This window comes from Solanum dulcamara, chromosome 7, assembly GCF_947179165.1.
Source record: "Solanum dulcamara chromosome 7, daSolDulc1.2, whole genome shotgun sequence".
Taxonomy (NCBI): domain Eukaryota; kingdom Viridiplantae; phylum Streptophyta; class Magnoliopsida; order Solanales; family Solanaceae; genus Solanum; species Solanum dulcamara.
Window position 1 is genome coordinate 6,045,569 of NC_077243.1, and position 12,772 is coordinate 6,058,340.

At 34.2% G+C, this 12,772-nt stretch overlaps 1 protein-coding gene across 1 annotated transcript; it reads right to left on the minus strand.

Annotated features, from left to right (window-relative positions):
* Positions 1–1,011: 1,011 nt before the first annotated feature.
* LOC129895552 (phospholipase D alpha 1) lies at positions 1,012–3,671 on the minus strand. Its single transcript, XM_055971278.1, has 2 exons — positions 1,649–3,671; positions 1,012–1,507 (listed from the first exon to the last, which is right to left on the minus strand). The coding sequence occupies exons 1-2, from the start codon at positions 3,516–3,518 to the stop codon at positions 1,068–1,070; spliced, it is 2,310 nt and encodes a 769-aa protein (XP_055827253.1). The 5' UTR covers positions 3,519–3,671; the 3' UTR covers positions 1,012–1,067.
* Positions 3,672–12,772: the final 9,101 nt, after the last annotated feature.

Here is a 12,772-nt window from a genome sequence, read left to right on the forward strand (position 1 = left end):
AAGCATTGAATAAAAGATTGTTACCAAAAGAAAAAATAAAATCAAAACGTTTGGTTCATTTGAGGTGAGAATCGGACAAAATTGATACTTTAAGATTGTTGTGCACCTTTCGTTGCATGTGATTTGATATATATTTTGAGAAGAAAAAAAAAGAGGAACTTGAAAATTTTGTTTCTCATTTTTTTGTGGATAACATTTGTCTGTTCTCTTGTACCTCTAGTATTCGAAAGTAACAGAAAACTGTGTTAAGACAGTTGTATGCCCTGTCCCGTGATAAGAAAAGGAGACGACGAATCAAAATAATAACACTATTTTCATCACTTAATATGAATCTTCCATTTTTTACAACAGTACGTGGTACGTGTCCATGATTTGAAACCAAGTGCCACGATTGATTGGATTAGGCAAATACTAGAATTAGGTGTTGACAAATAATAAGGACCAATAGACACGTTTCAGTCTAATTACTTCCAAACAATAGTGAAAGCTGAGGCTGATCCAATAATCAGACAAGTGGACAAATTGCAAATGGAACCTTTGATATTTGGCCACTTGTCTGATTAGTTCAACATGTCAAATACTGACTTTAACATACAGACATCTGTGTAGAGAAACTCACCAAAAGTCACAGGATTCATGAGTAAACTTTGCTCGACCCATATGGGCGTTTTGTTCAAGAAATTAGGTGGATTATTTCGATTATAGCTTTTAGGATTAATTTTATTTCTGATTGAAAATATTAGCTAAATTAGAACATAGTGTTATTTTTATACTAATATCTTGATATAACTTTTGGCGTGACGATTGAATCACAATTCATATAGTCAACTTGTTCATGAAAATTTCCTCCCAAAAATTGAAGCAATATAGTAGTTCTATTATTATTGATTAATGAGACAATGGGATCAACAAGAAAATAACAAAGTGTTAAATTTGCAAAGAATCCAATACTAGTATCCTCTCAGAACACGTAAAAAATCTGGAAAAAAAGTTAACTAAAAACAACAATCACTTAGCTAGGAATTTATTATTTTGTTAACGTAACAAGTCTACAAGTTTTATTGAACTTAGGTAGTGAGGATGGGAGGAAGGTAGTCAGATTTAGTACCAACAACCTTAGCCTTTGTGTCAGGGAAGTACTCATTTCCATTTCCAGGCAAATCTGTGATCTCACCGTCGTTGGTAAGTCCGACGGGGTATCGGAGCAAGTGACCAGGCAGATCAGTTTCTAGACTCTCACTTGTATACAGATCCCAATATTTATCAGCTATTTCATTCACCTTCCTCACACAATCTTCGCTCTCTGGATGTTGGAACGTGTCATCGAGCATGCCCATATGCTCGTACCACAATGCCATTCTGAAACCATGAACTTGACCCCTTGCTGGTTGCCTCGTAGTCAAATTATGAGGCTGGTATGCTCCAATTGCTATCTCTGAGTCTCTTGCACCATCCATTGACCTCTGGTTTATGTTGGCTGATCCAACGATAATGTACTCATCATCAACTGTTGAGAAATGAAGTTAGTTACACACGGGATGCTAGAGTATTTCTATAACGTATTTGTTGCCACATTCAAGACATGTAAATTTCATAAATCAGAGAGTCAAATATAAGAAAGAAAAGGAAATTGCAAACCACAACGCACCAATCATCATCTTGGAATGGACATAGATCATAAAACGACGAGCCTCCTGAGCTCGTTCGTAATCAGTATCAGCTTCAGGCTTTTCTGAAGGTTCATATTCTCCTCTCATCTTCACCTCCCGATTACCAATGCAGAAAAAAGTCAAATAATTCCTCGGGTGATCGTCGATACCTTTATCTCTGATAGCCTGAAATATATGTTTATACATCATCGCCATTGTCCTCCTCTGCCAATCTAATATTGCTTGTACAGATGCACTCTCAGGAAGTCCTTCTGGCCACATTGGAACCAGAATATATACAGTAAACCTTTCCCCAGCTTCAATTTTACTAACAATCTTCAATGTAAGTTCTTTTGGAATGAGATGCAAGGCACCTATCTCCTCCACTTTCAAATCATCACACTGCCAATCGTAACAGCTTCCAAGAAAATACTGATTTTCAATGTAGATGAAATTCTTTGCTCGACGAATCGCAGTGATGTAAGCATCTTGGATACTTCTATCGACAATGTTATCCTTCCCGTTAACTAAACCAGCCTTTACTGACTCTTCTGGTGTGTCAGGAAAGCCGAAAGCTGCTCCACCATCGATCGATCTGAATAATTGAACATTCCATGATTCAGGATCATCAGGGTACATAACTGGAGATGGTGGAATGATAACATTGTCAAGCTCTCTTAAGTCCACAAGAATATCTTTTCCGCCCTGTTTTCTCCATCTCTGTTCAAAATTATACAATACATCCCAAGCAATTGGTCCTTCAACCCGAGAATGAATGTCATGCCAGGGCTCCCTAGGCCCACCTTTGGTAATCGAAGCTTCAGCAAAATTAGGCTGGTGGAAATCATCATGATGTGCTGTGTCTAGTGTTCTAAAAAGTGAATGGAAAGGAGTGTCATATCTCCCATCACAAAGATCAAGGCCACCGACGAAGCTCACAAGTCTCCTCGTCTCTGACTCTCCATTGGGCATGTCACTGTCCACTATTACGATTTTCTGGTGATGAGTAAACATTGTAGAAATCTGTAAATCTTTAACTATGCTTCCACCATCATCAGGATTCCGAGGGCAAAGGACACAGTGCACATCAGTATCTTTAAATAACTCTTCAGTTTCTTCGTCATGAGTGGCCATGAGACCGTCTTTCTTCAGCACACGTACAGATGTTCTGTCGTCCCATACAAGCATAAGGACTTTAACACCTTCCCTCGCCTTCTTCTTGAGCAGTTCTCCGAGTGTTTCGTCTCCTCCAGGCTTTTCCCTCCTGGAGTCCCTCAGCAAGGTTATTTCAGTATATACAGACCAGCCAGTAATGTAAATCATGTGCTTTGCGTTAGTAATCGCATCAAAGATATCTTCCCAACATCGATGTGGTTCGTAATATTTACCTCCAGATAGAGGGATTTTCGGAATAAACTTATCAGGGATATGTGCATCTTGATACAAAGAAACTCGACATCCTGTTCTCTGTGGGAAGAATGTGTAAGGGACACCAGGATATTTAGGACTACCTATTCCACGTCCCCAATTACGATCACGACTGATATCGAAAAACTGCAGTGTCACATGGATTTTAGAACCTGCTTCAATGGGATTCTTGTCTTCATCCAGTATCTCAATCCACTCATCAACCTCTTCCCCTTCCATCAGGTCATTAACTGGTAAATAAGCTCTTCCAATTAAGGTTGTACCAATGGAATTGTTATCTTTGACTGTAAATGTAACATTTTTAGCCATATGAGCACAGTAGATGTGAAAAGACTCATACCACCTAGGATTGTTTGGTTCATTTTCAATAACTCTGGTTCTTCCAACCCTTGCCTTTTCCAAATCAACTGTGGCATAAATTTTAGAAGCTCCTTTGCCCATACCTACAGTCTCCTCAACAGACTCTTTAATCTGCAATTATGAGATTTCAATCCATCAGAATCTTCATAAGGCGGAGAATCATTTCCTAAACAAGTTGCAAGAGACTAATTTCCCAGAACGAGTTTGTACATAAAGAGAAAGAACACGAAGAATTAATGGAGACTTTTTCTGAGTGCACGACATAAGTTAGTGAGGTCTCAGAAATATTACAAATGGTAAACACTAAATTCAGAGAAGAAACGAAGAGTTATAATGCATTGATTAATTCCATGTTACTTGGAAAAAACCACAGATTTCAAAATCAGTTTTTTCTGCTGAAGAAATGAAGTGGATAAAATTATTAGGAGTATTAGAGTTGAACTAGACACTTAATTGACAAGTGAGAAAAGTTAAATTGCTACCCTCAATACCATAAACTAACCAGGGCCAGGCAACATTTGGACAAACTATATTATACTATTGATGTAAACCTAGCAAAAAGTAAATCTATAATTTTGTTAATTACAACAACTTTTTACAGAACTATCTCCATAGACTTGGTATTTATAAAAATTGGAGTCCACGTACTATAATGAAATAGGCATTTTAGCACCAGCAGGTTTTAATCTGAACCTAATAGACATTATCTCGGAATGAGTTCATTTAAAACAGCTTCAGCCACCTTTCAGTAAAAGGATTTAGATTTAACCTTTTTCATTGGTGAAACCATGAAATACCCCGATTCACAATGCATAAGAACAAAGTAAATACCTAAGAAACAAATAAGGAGAGGAAGAACCTAATTGACGCAAGTCTTGATGATGTTATACAAGTGGTACTGAACATGTTCTCCTCCCAGAAGCATATAGGGCAGAATTAGATTTCTGATTTCTTCACACTTTAGGTTTTTCAATATACTTAAATTGCATTATGCTATCTATCTATATCAGGAAATAGTACTAACTCGCGACTCATGCAAGTTACACGAGCAGAAGTTTGTGCAGTTGTTGTTTTAAGAAATTTAAAGAGAAAGATAAGCCATAAAATATACACTTCATTAGTGTAACAACAATGTTAAAGGGAATATATCATGTTATGCAATACAGAAAAAAATTACAATTTCATCAGCCTATTTAACCTTAATGTATCCCCATAACACAGAGATATATCAAATGAACTATATTCGTAAAAACATATGATAATAGGAAAATAAACGAACAGAGAACATTACTCTTAGCCAATACAATTACTCCCAGACAATTAGATCAATCAACTAAACCAATACAGTGAGGAATCTCTCTGGGACAATATGAAATCTCGCCATTCAGCTGAATACTATTCTGACACTCCACCATGTACTCCAGAGTCCATGTGATGCAAGCTAGGAGAGTCAATGATGTAAGGGGATATGATCTAGCGGCTAGAAAGCAAACTCATGATCCGAGACTCATAGGGACACAGGCGATCACCAAAGCCTACATGACTGAAAAAGCAGTGAAAGGGTTCCTCGCTAAATATAATCAAAATTCCACAATCCCTTATCCTCCCCAATCCATCCCTTCACTCAGATAATGACCACTTAAGTACCTCTGGAAGTGAACAGAAAGAGGTGGCAGAGTCTGCCTCATCCTTATAAGACTTTCATTGGAATAAGGCTCTACCATTTTTACAACAATGGATCCCAATGTAAAAATGAACACGAATCGTACCTACATTGGGGATGTGATTTACACTCATCCAATCCCTATAGCGAAGAACATTCCAACTTCATGTTCTTAGAGAATTCAGAAAAACATTAGTATCGAAATGGATTAATAGCAAGTCAATCATAATCCATATTAAAAAGGGCAAACCGATGCACTAAAGCTTTCGCTATGCGCAGGATTCGAGGAAGGGCCGACCCCGAGGATCTATTGTACGCAGCCTTATCTTGCATTTCTGCCAGAGGCTGTTTCCAAGACTTGAACCCGTCACATGGCAGCAACTTTACCAGTTACTCCAAAGTTCCCCTTCTCAATCATAATCCATATTCCATTATTGAATAGGACCAATCCGTTTTAATTAACGAAAATTTACAAAAAACAATACGTATATTATATGTATAACCTTGCTTAAGAAGTTGCGACCGTGCTTCCCGTGCAGCCTATCGACTTCGTGTATCGTCACATGCAGAGTACCATGAAGCAGAATCGGAGCCATTTTTTCACCTTCAAACAAAGGATAACAATATTATTAGCAGTAAGTTAAATGGTGCTACAAACACAAAAATCATTGTATAAATTGAACTCACGTCAGAATTAGGGGAAAACAATCAGTGCATGCAAAAAAGATTAGTGCATTTAGACCTGAAAACTCACTCCAACAATAGGAAAATTAAAGTGAGAATATGATCCGATGTTTGCTGTAAAAAGGGGTGATGTGGCGATCCGATAGGCGATAAAGTTGTGTGGTTAAAGAAATTGGCCATACACATAGCGGAATGTTAAAAGGTTGACAGAGTAAACAGAGGTTAACTTAAAATAATATGTGTGTTACTAGTTTTGTTTCATATTATTTATCCATTTTTTTCTTTACATGCTTTTATTTATAAACTAGTAAATTTATCCACGCGGTTGTGACAAAATATTAAAAATAATAAATATATAAGGCAAGATATATATACTATCTTTAAAGAAAAACATAAAGGGGAAATACATATGAAAAAAAATCAATGCAAATGAAATCATCTTAATTTAATAGATTGTTTTTTGTTTACAAAAAAACACGATCTTATACTAAATATCGAATGAGGAGTTCTATAGAAGGCCACTAACCCCACATCAATAATAATATAAATACAACACTAAAGCAAACATATCATTAATCCACAAATGACATAATATGCAGTACAATTGTCGTATTTTTGCTCTTGTTGAGACCGTAGTTTCTGAAAAAGAAGGTGGTCAACTTCTCAATGTCCACTCCCACACGTCTATAGCATGCTCTTGTACACAATCCTCTTAATACTCCCTCATGGATGATCGTACATCTTGCCAACTCTACAGCCTCTTTTATATAATGTGGTAAAACAAATTCCTCAAAAGATAGATTTGTTGTTAATGCATAATAATCTTGTTGAAACCAAGGAGATATTTGAAGTGCCACAAATTTACCCAAAGTTGAAAATTATATCTCAGAAGAGATGAGTTCTTCCACTACAATTTTGTATCAATATTGTTGCTTCCTTGAGGATATTTAGCTTGTTGCCTTTCAGCTTTCTAGCTCCCATAATGCCTATCAAATTTTTAGGTGCATCACTGTTTACTTGAGAATCGAAACCAGAGAGGCTCTAGCAATTTATTACCTGTTGTTTGTTTTCAATGATAATTTTCAGACTTCAACAAATAATTATAGAGATTATAGTTCCGTGTTAAGTAATGTAAATTATTCTCCTTTTCTCCAAAAAATGGTTCCACACTGAATTCGCCAGAAAAAGTCCACTCTCAAAAGGATTTCCAGCTAAGTGGCGACGGTTTAAATGGACATGCCCAAACAAAGTGATCGCAAACCTAAGAGACAATTTTTCTGATAAGCCTATTACAGTTCAGAATTCTGTCAGTCACATCTTGATTCTCGTCTCTGGAGAAATTTTTAAGGAAAGATCGCCATATATTGCATGAATTTGTGCTTCTTTTTTTTTTTACAAAAAACCTTCTTCAATCAATGTAATAAGAGCAAGGAACTTACATTTGCACCTTACATGATAAAAGCAACTTCTAGTAGATACACAGTTACCTTTACAGATTGTAGATTCTCATCTCTAAGTTTCTGATAGCACCTTTACTCGAGAATACTTAGTAAATAAAAATCGTAGAGCATTGTAGTTGAGCAAAATGTAAATAATATTAAGACAACCATAAATGGCATGGCTATAAGAACACAATGAATATTCTTCTAAGGAGAAAAGGGAACCAAAGTTGAATCATAAATTTGAAAATTAGTATAAGTAGTTCTCCCAACTGCACATTCCATCTTGGCAAGCTTGTCAGTATCAAAATAACACGACGTTGAGTGTGAAAAGTGAACTTCTGAAACATATTATCGCACAATCTATTGCTCATTTGAACATTTGGCTCTCCAGTCCTGGTACAGTGTAGAAAGTCCTTTGTTAGGCCTGGTGGTAAAAGGTTTTTTTTTTAAAAAAAAAAAGTGAGCCTAAATATCAAAAGGATAAACTTTGATCTACTAAGACCAATATAAAAATTTGGCTGAATACAAGTAGAACGGAATTATTTGCCAGTCAATCATACTCTTAACACCATAAAAAGATAAACTTGCGATGCGATTCAAAGTAATATTGAACTTACCGAAGTAATTACCAAACTATAGGGAGACCATATGATTCAGTTGATATATCCACTGGAATAATCGAAGTAAATCACGAATAGAAATACCACATCAATCTCTCTCACTCCACCAGTCCCAACACTTCGCAGAAAACTCAATTTTCATCTCGATGAAAACAAAACAAATCAACTTTATAGATAGTTCTCTTTTCTAATAATTAAATTAATTAACTACACACTCAACTCTTTTAGTTAGTAGATAATCACAAAACTTTAAAATTAGAAATACATCATTTACAACACTACAACAGTGGAAAACATGTATCTCTTTGTACCTATTGTACATAGAGATAGACCAAAGGACAAGAAATATGTTTTAACTTATCATAAAGATAAGTTCTTTCTTCTCAAGTTATCTATGAGAGTATATAAATCAGGTGGGACAAAGTCTCTATGTGTGTATATATACATACATACATATATATATATATATATATATTTTGATTTCTACTGAGCCGAGGGTCTTACGGAAACAGCCGTCCTACCTCGATAGGAGTTAGGTCTGCGTACACTTTATCCTCCTCAGACCCACGTTGTGGGATTTCACTGGGCCGTTGTTGTTGTATACATATATATATATATATAAGAGGATCCTAGACCCGGTGACGTGACACTCTCTAAGGTACCTGCGAATATTGAAAAGAAAATAGATTATATGAAGCTTACCTGCTTCTTTTTGTAAGCATTCATGAGCTTTCCATACTCAGCCTTCCTCTTTGCAGCTTTGGCTTCCTATGGTGATTTTTCCTTGCAACAGGTAGAAACAACCTTATAAGTACCTCATTTTACATTAAATATGTAGATTTTGTCCCATTAAAAAGAAAGTAACGAATCTAATATTTTCACCACCCAGTAAATTAATTCATCAATACTATTATTCAGACTCTTTTAACTTGTATAACAATATAACTGTGTGACTTGTATAAAATGGTCATTGTGCCAAGTTCGCTACTTAGATCACTAACATTATAGGAGATGAAGAATTACTTACAGGTCAAAGATTTCTACTTTTCTCCTCTAGCTTTCCCGACCTTTATTTATAATATCAAATCAGGAAATAATCAATATCTCAGAAAAACTATTAAATGAAGCAATGCTAATGAAATAATCATCAAAAGTTTACCGCTGAAACAACCTTCACATTAGGATTCTCCTTTTTAAATGTCTTCCTAAATTCCTCACTGCAATATATAACATGAAATGATCATTTGCTGCTTTTAGCCTACAACTATAGATATGCCACTGAATGTAGAATTTAATTATAAATGAAAAAAATGAAGCCCCTACAGGGATACGAAAGGTACTGGGAGGTCTCTTAGGCTTATTAGGATCTTTCTTGACCTTTTTGTCCTTCATGACCTTCCTTTTATCGTCATTCAAAGTGGCTTTTTTTTCCCCATCTTTATGAAAATAAGAGAGAAAAACATGATCTATCACTAAAATACTCCTTTTATCACTATGCCGCAACATAACAGCAAAACTAAAATCCAAGAAACTTCATTTCCGTAACCCAAAACGTAGCATCAGCTAAAATTTAAGAAAGGTCTATGCAACACCGAAACTACTCACATATAAAGGTGGAATAACAAACAAACTTTAAAACGGTACTCACCAGTCCTCAACTGACTTCAACGCCAATCTTGTTTCTTTTCTCAATGCCCATCATGAAAAGCTATTGATTCATATTATGTCCTTCCGATAGAGCCAATCTATATCATTTGATACTATATAAAGATAACTTTAGGTGAGGGATAAATACATCGAGGGCCCCTAAACTTGTAAAACAGTTGCATTTAAACATTTTAGTTAAAGGTGTAACATATTGAACACCGGAGGACTATTGAAAGTAAACAAAATAAACACAGAAGTGACAATCTTTCACACAAAATAAAAAGTATAATCATTCTCAGACACCAAATCAGTAAATTAATAATTGACACGGGAAAAATAACATCTAAAAAATGCTTTGTCGGGCTATTTTTCTTCCCCTAACCCATAACACTCGTGTTCTTCTATTCACGGCCTCAGCCAAAACCATTGCCATCTTGACCAGTTCCATTTAGTCTTTATTTCACCACCGTGACAATCACCGCTATCCTCTACCATATCCTTCCATCTTCATTTTATTACTATCCTTCATCTCCGACAACAAACTCATATCGTCATGATAAACCACACCATTACATAATGCTAAGTTGCGCGAATTCTTCACTTTTCATGTCACACTAATGTCGGATTCTCCAAAAATTCATTCCTTTTAGAGAATTCGACATGCACCCATTACCATTTTTGAAAAGTCCCAGCAACGTAGATGTAATCTGACTTTGGTTGCGAAAATTGAGATGAAGTCTCAAAATTTTCTCGTAATCAGTTCCCAAATGTTTTGAGATCTTCAAATTCTGATTTGTAGAATAGTTCTCAAAATTAATTTTGAGAATTTTTTTTAATTGTCTGGAACATTTTCAAATATGTTCTATCCATTTGAAAACTGCTCATTGTCTACCATCCCTAGAAACTCCTGGCAAATGCATTTGTGCACGAATTAAAGCAGCAGGAAAAAGGTAGAAATTTTTTAATAGACATGTATTAGTTAGCTTTAAACTTTTTCGTATTTTTGAGAATAATTGTTGGTGAGCTTCTCTTACTCACGAAATTTACACTTGAAGCTTGAAAATAAGAAGTATAATTATTTAAAAAAGAAATAACTTGAGACCCATCTCAGCAAACATCACTCCTGCTAATAACGGACCCTTTCTATGTGGTTTATACATCATGCAAAAGCAAACTGACGTGCACATTAAGTAAAGTAAAATAACCAGGGATGTGCAATCAATATAGAAACATTGACGAAAAAAACCTTAATTTTTATGTAAAGAAGACGTACCAAAGTATGCTAAAGGCGGAGCGAGAAGATTCATCTATATCTCTGCTTCGAATGATGTTCCTTTTGCAGAGATAAGAAACCAGAGAATTTTCACAGCAAAATTTGATTTCTTTTTCTCGGTTGATTCCCACTTTCAAATCGTAGGAATGTATGTTCTTTTGAAGGAGAAACATTGTAACGTTTTAGGGATTAGGTGACAATTGTGTTTTTCTTCACAAGTAACGTTTAGCTATTAAAGTCGTGACTTTTTGGCCTTCTGTTTATTAAGTTAAAAAAAGGAAAAAGTAATAAAAGAAATTAAATTTCAGTAGGAGGGTCTAAGATTGTCTTTTATATATATATATATATATATAAATAAGATTATAAATAGAAATCACAATTTTACTAATTAATTTATTCTTTAAGAAACTATACAAATTTGTTTATACTTTCAAAAATAAAAGAATTAATTATAAAAGTAAAATGAAAAAAACACTCCATAATGAATCTATTGTAATTATGTAAATTAATAAGTAATTTGAAATAATTATTTATAATAAGATGGACAACTAAAACAGCAAAATGCAATATTAACTGAAACGGTTAGCAACCATATCCAATGATGTTGGGTCGGGTTGTGACATAAGTGAATGAATTTGGTCCAATTCGATTAGTTTTCATAGCCATCTGAAATAGGGTCATTTGAACGAATCTCTGTCTTAGCGAGATTTTTATAAGAAAAGGTGGCTGAAGATACCTTTGATATCGAAAAAAGCAAATTAAAAAACATCACAATGTAAAATTGGCAGAGCACAAGTTATATCATACGAGACATTTGCAAATTTTACAATGCAAAATTTGTAAGGCACAAGTTATATCTTACTAAGACACAACTTAGAATTTCTATATAACTTTAAACTTATACACATAATTATATTTTAAGAGGTATAACTTATTCCTACATAACTTTTGTCAGACAAGAAAAAAATTTAGCCTTACGAAATTAAGTTATAGTTAACGATACTCTAATTTATAAATTTTCATTAAATGAGAAGTAATTGCAAAAATTAAAAAACATCCCCAAGCAAGGATAATCCATGAAAAAACTTGTCTAAAACGGGCAAATGCAAGATTGGGCCTGTAATATGTACAAGATATACTACACATTTTCCCATAACTAATTTACACAGTGTGAAAAAAAGATTAGAAGATAATATTAGAGATCTTCCTTTATATTTGGCTTCATAATATTAATTTTTCTTGAGTATTACTTTATCTTCCTCATTTTAATTTCGTTGTAACAACTGTGACTTTTATTATTTTAAACTAATAATATCTTGTCTTATTCCAAAATTGCCCTTGTGGCCTTAATTAATTATTGAATACTAAACCTATACCTAAACAAGCCCTCAAATTCTATATATATTTTAGGGGTTAAATTGTCTCTATTTGATCATTATATTGATGTGTAAAAAGTTATATTTTGAATTTGACGTTTCAAGTTTTGTCCTCGAATTCTATATATGTTACGCATCAATATGAAAATATTTTCAACCGTGGTTATATATTGAAATCAATGAGATTAATTCTCATGTTAAAAATAATCATAATTTGGATTGGTTTCATATTGAAAATAATATGACAATATTTTCATTAATTAAATTTTGAAGCATTAGTATTTGAGCATCACTTTTCTTGGAATATTAGTGAAGAACCACGAATAATATTTTTATATTACATAATAAATTCAAGTATTTGACGAGTCTTTCATAATTTGGGTGTAATTTAAAAGAGGAGATTGGGTCTGCCGGGTACACTTTGTGTGTGCCGAAAAAAAAATTAATTTAGGGAAAATTACGCTGATAAGCAAATATATATTAGTTAATTAGCTAATATAGCTATGATTTGAATTAATTATGGTTCGCGGTAAACATCTACCAATAATTACAGTTTGAGTTTTGTATAATTCGCGCGATTATACAGTTGAGTTTTGTATAATTCACGTGATTTATACCAACGTTGTGCAC

Excerpts from the sequence above, each read along its gene's own strand:
- LOC129895552 (XM_055971278.1), bottom strand. The coding sequence starts at position 3,518 with ATGGGCAAAGGAGCTTCTAAAATTTATGCCACAGTTGATTTGGAAAAG. Across the intron at positions 1,508-1,648 it reads CCATTCCAAGATGATGATTG|TTGATGATGAGTACATTATC; the intron begins GTGCGTTGTGGT and ends ATTTCTCAACAG.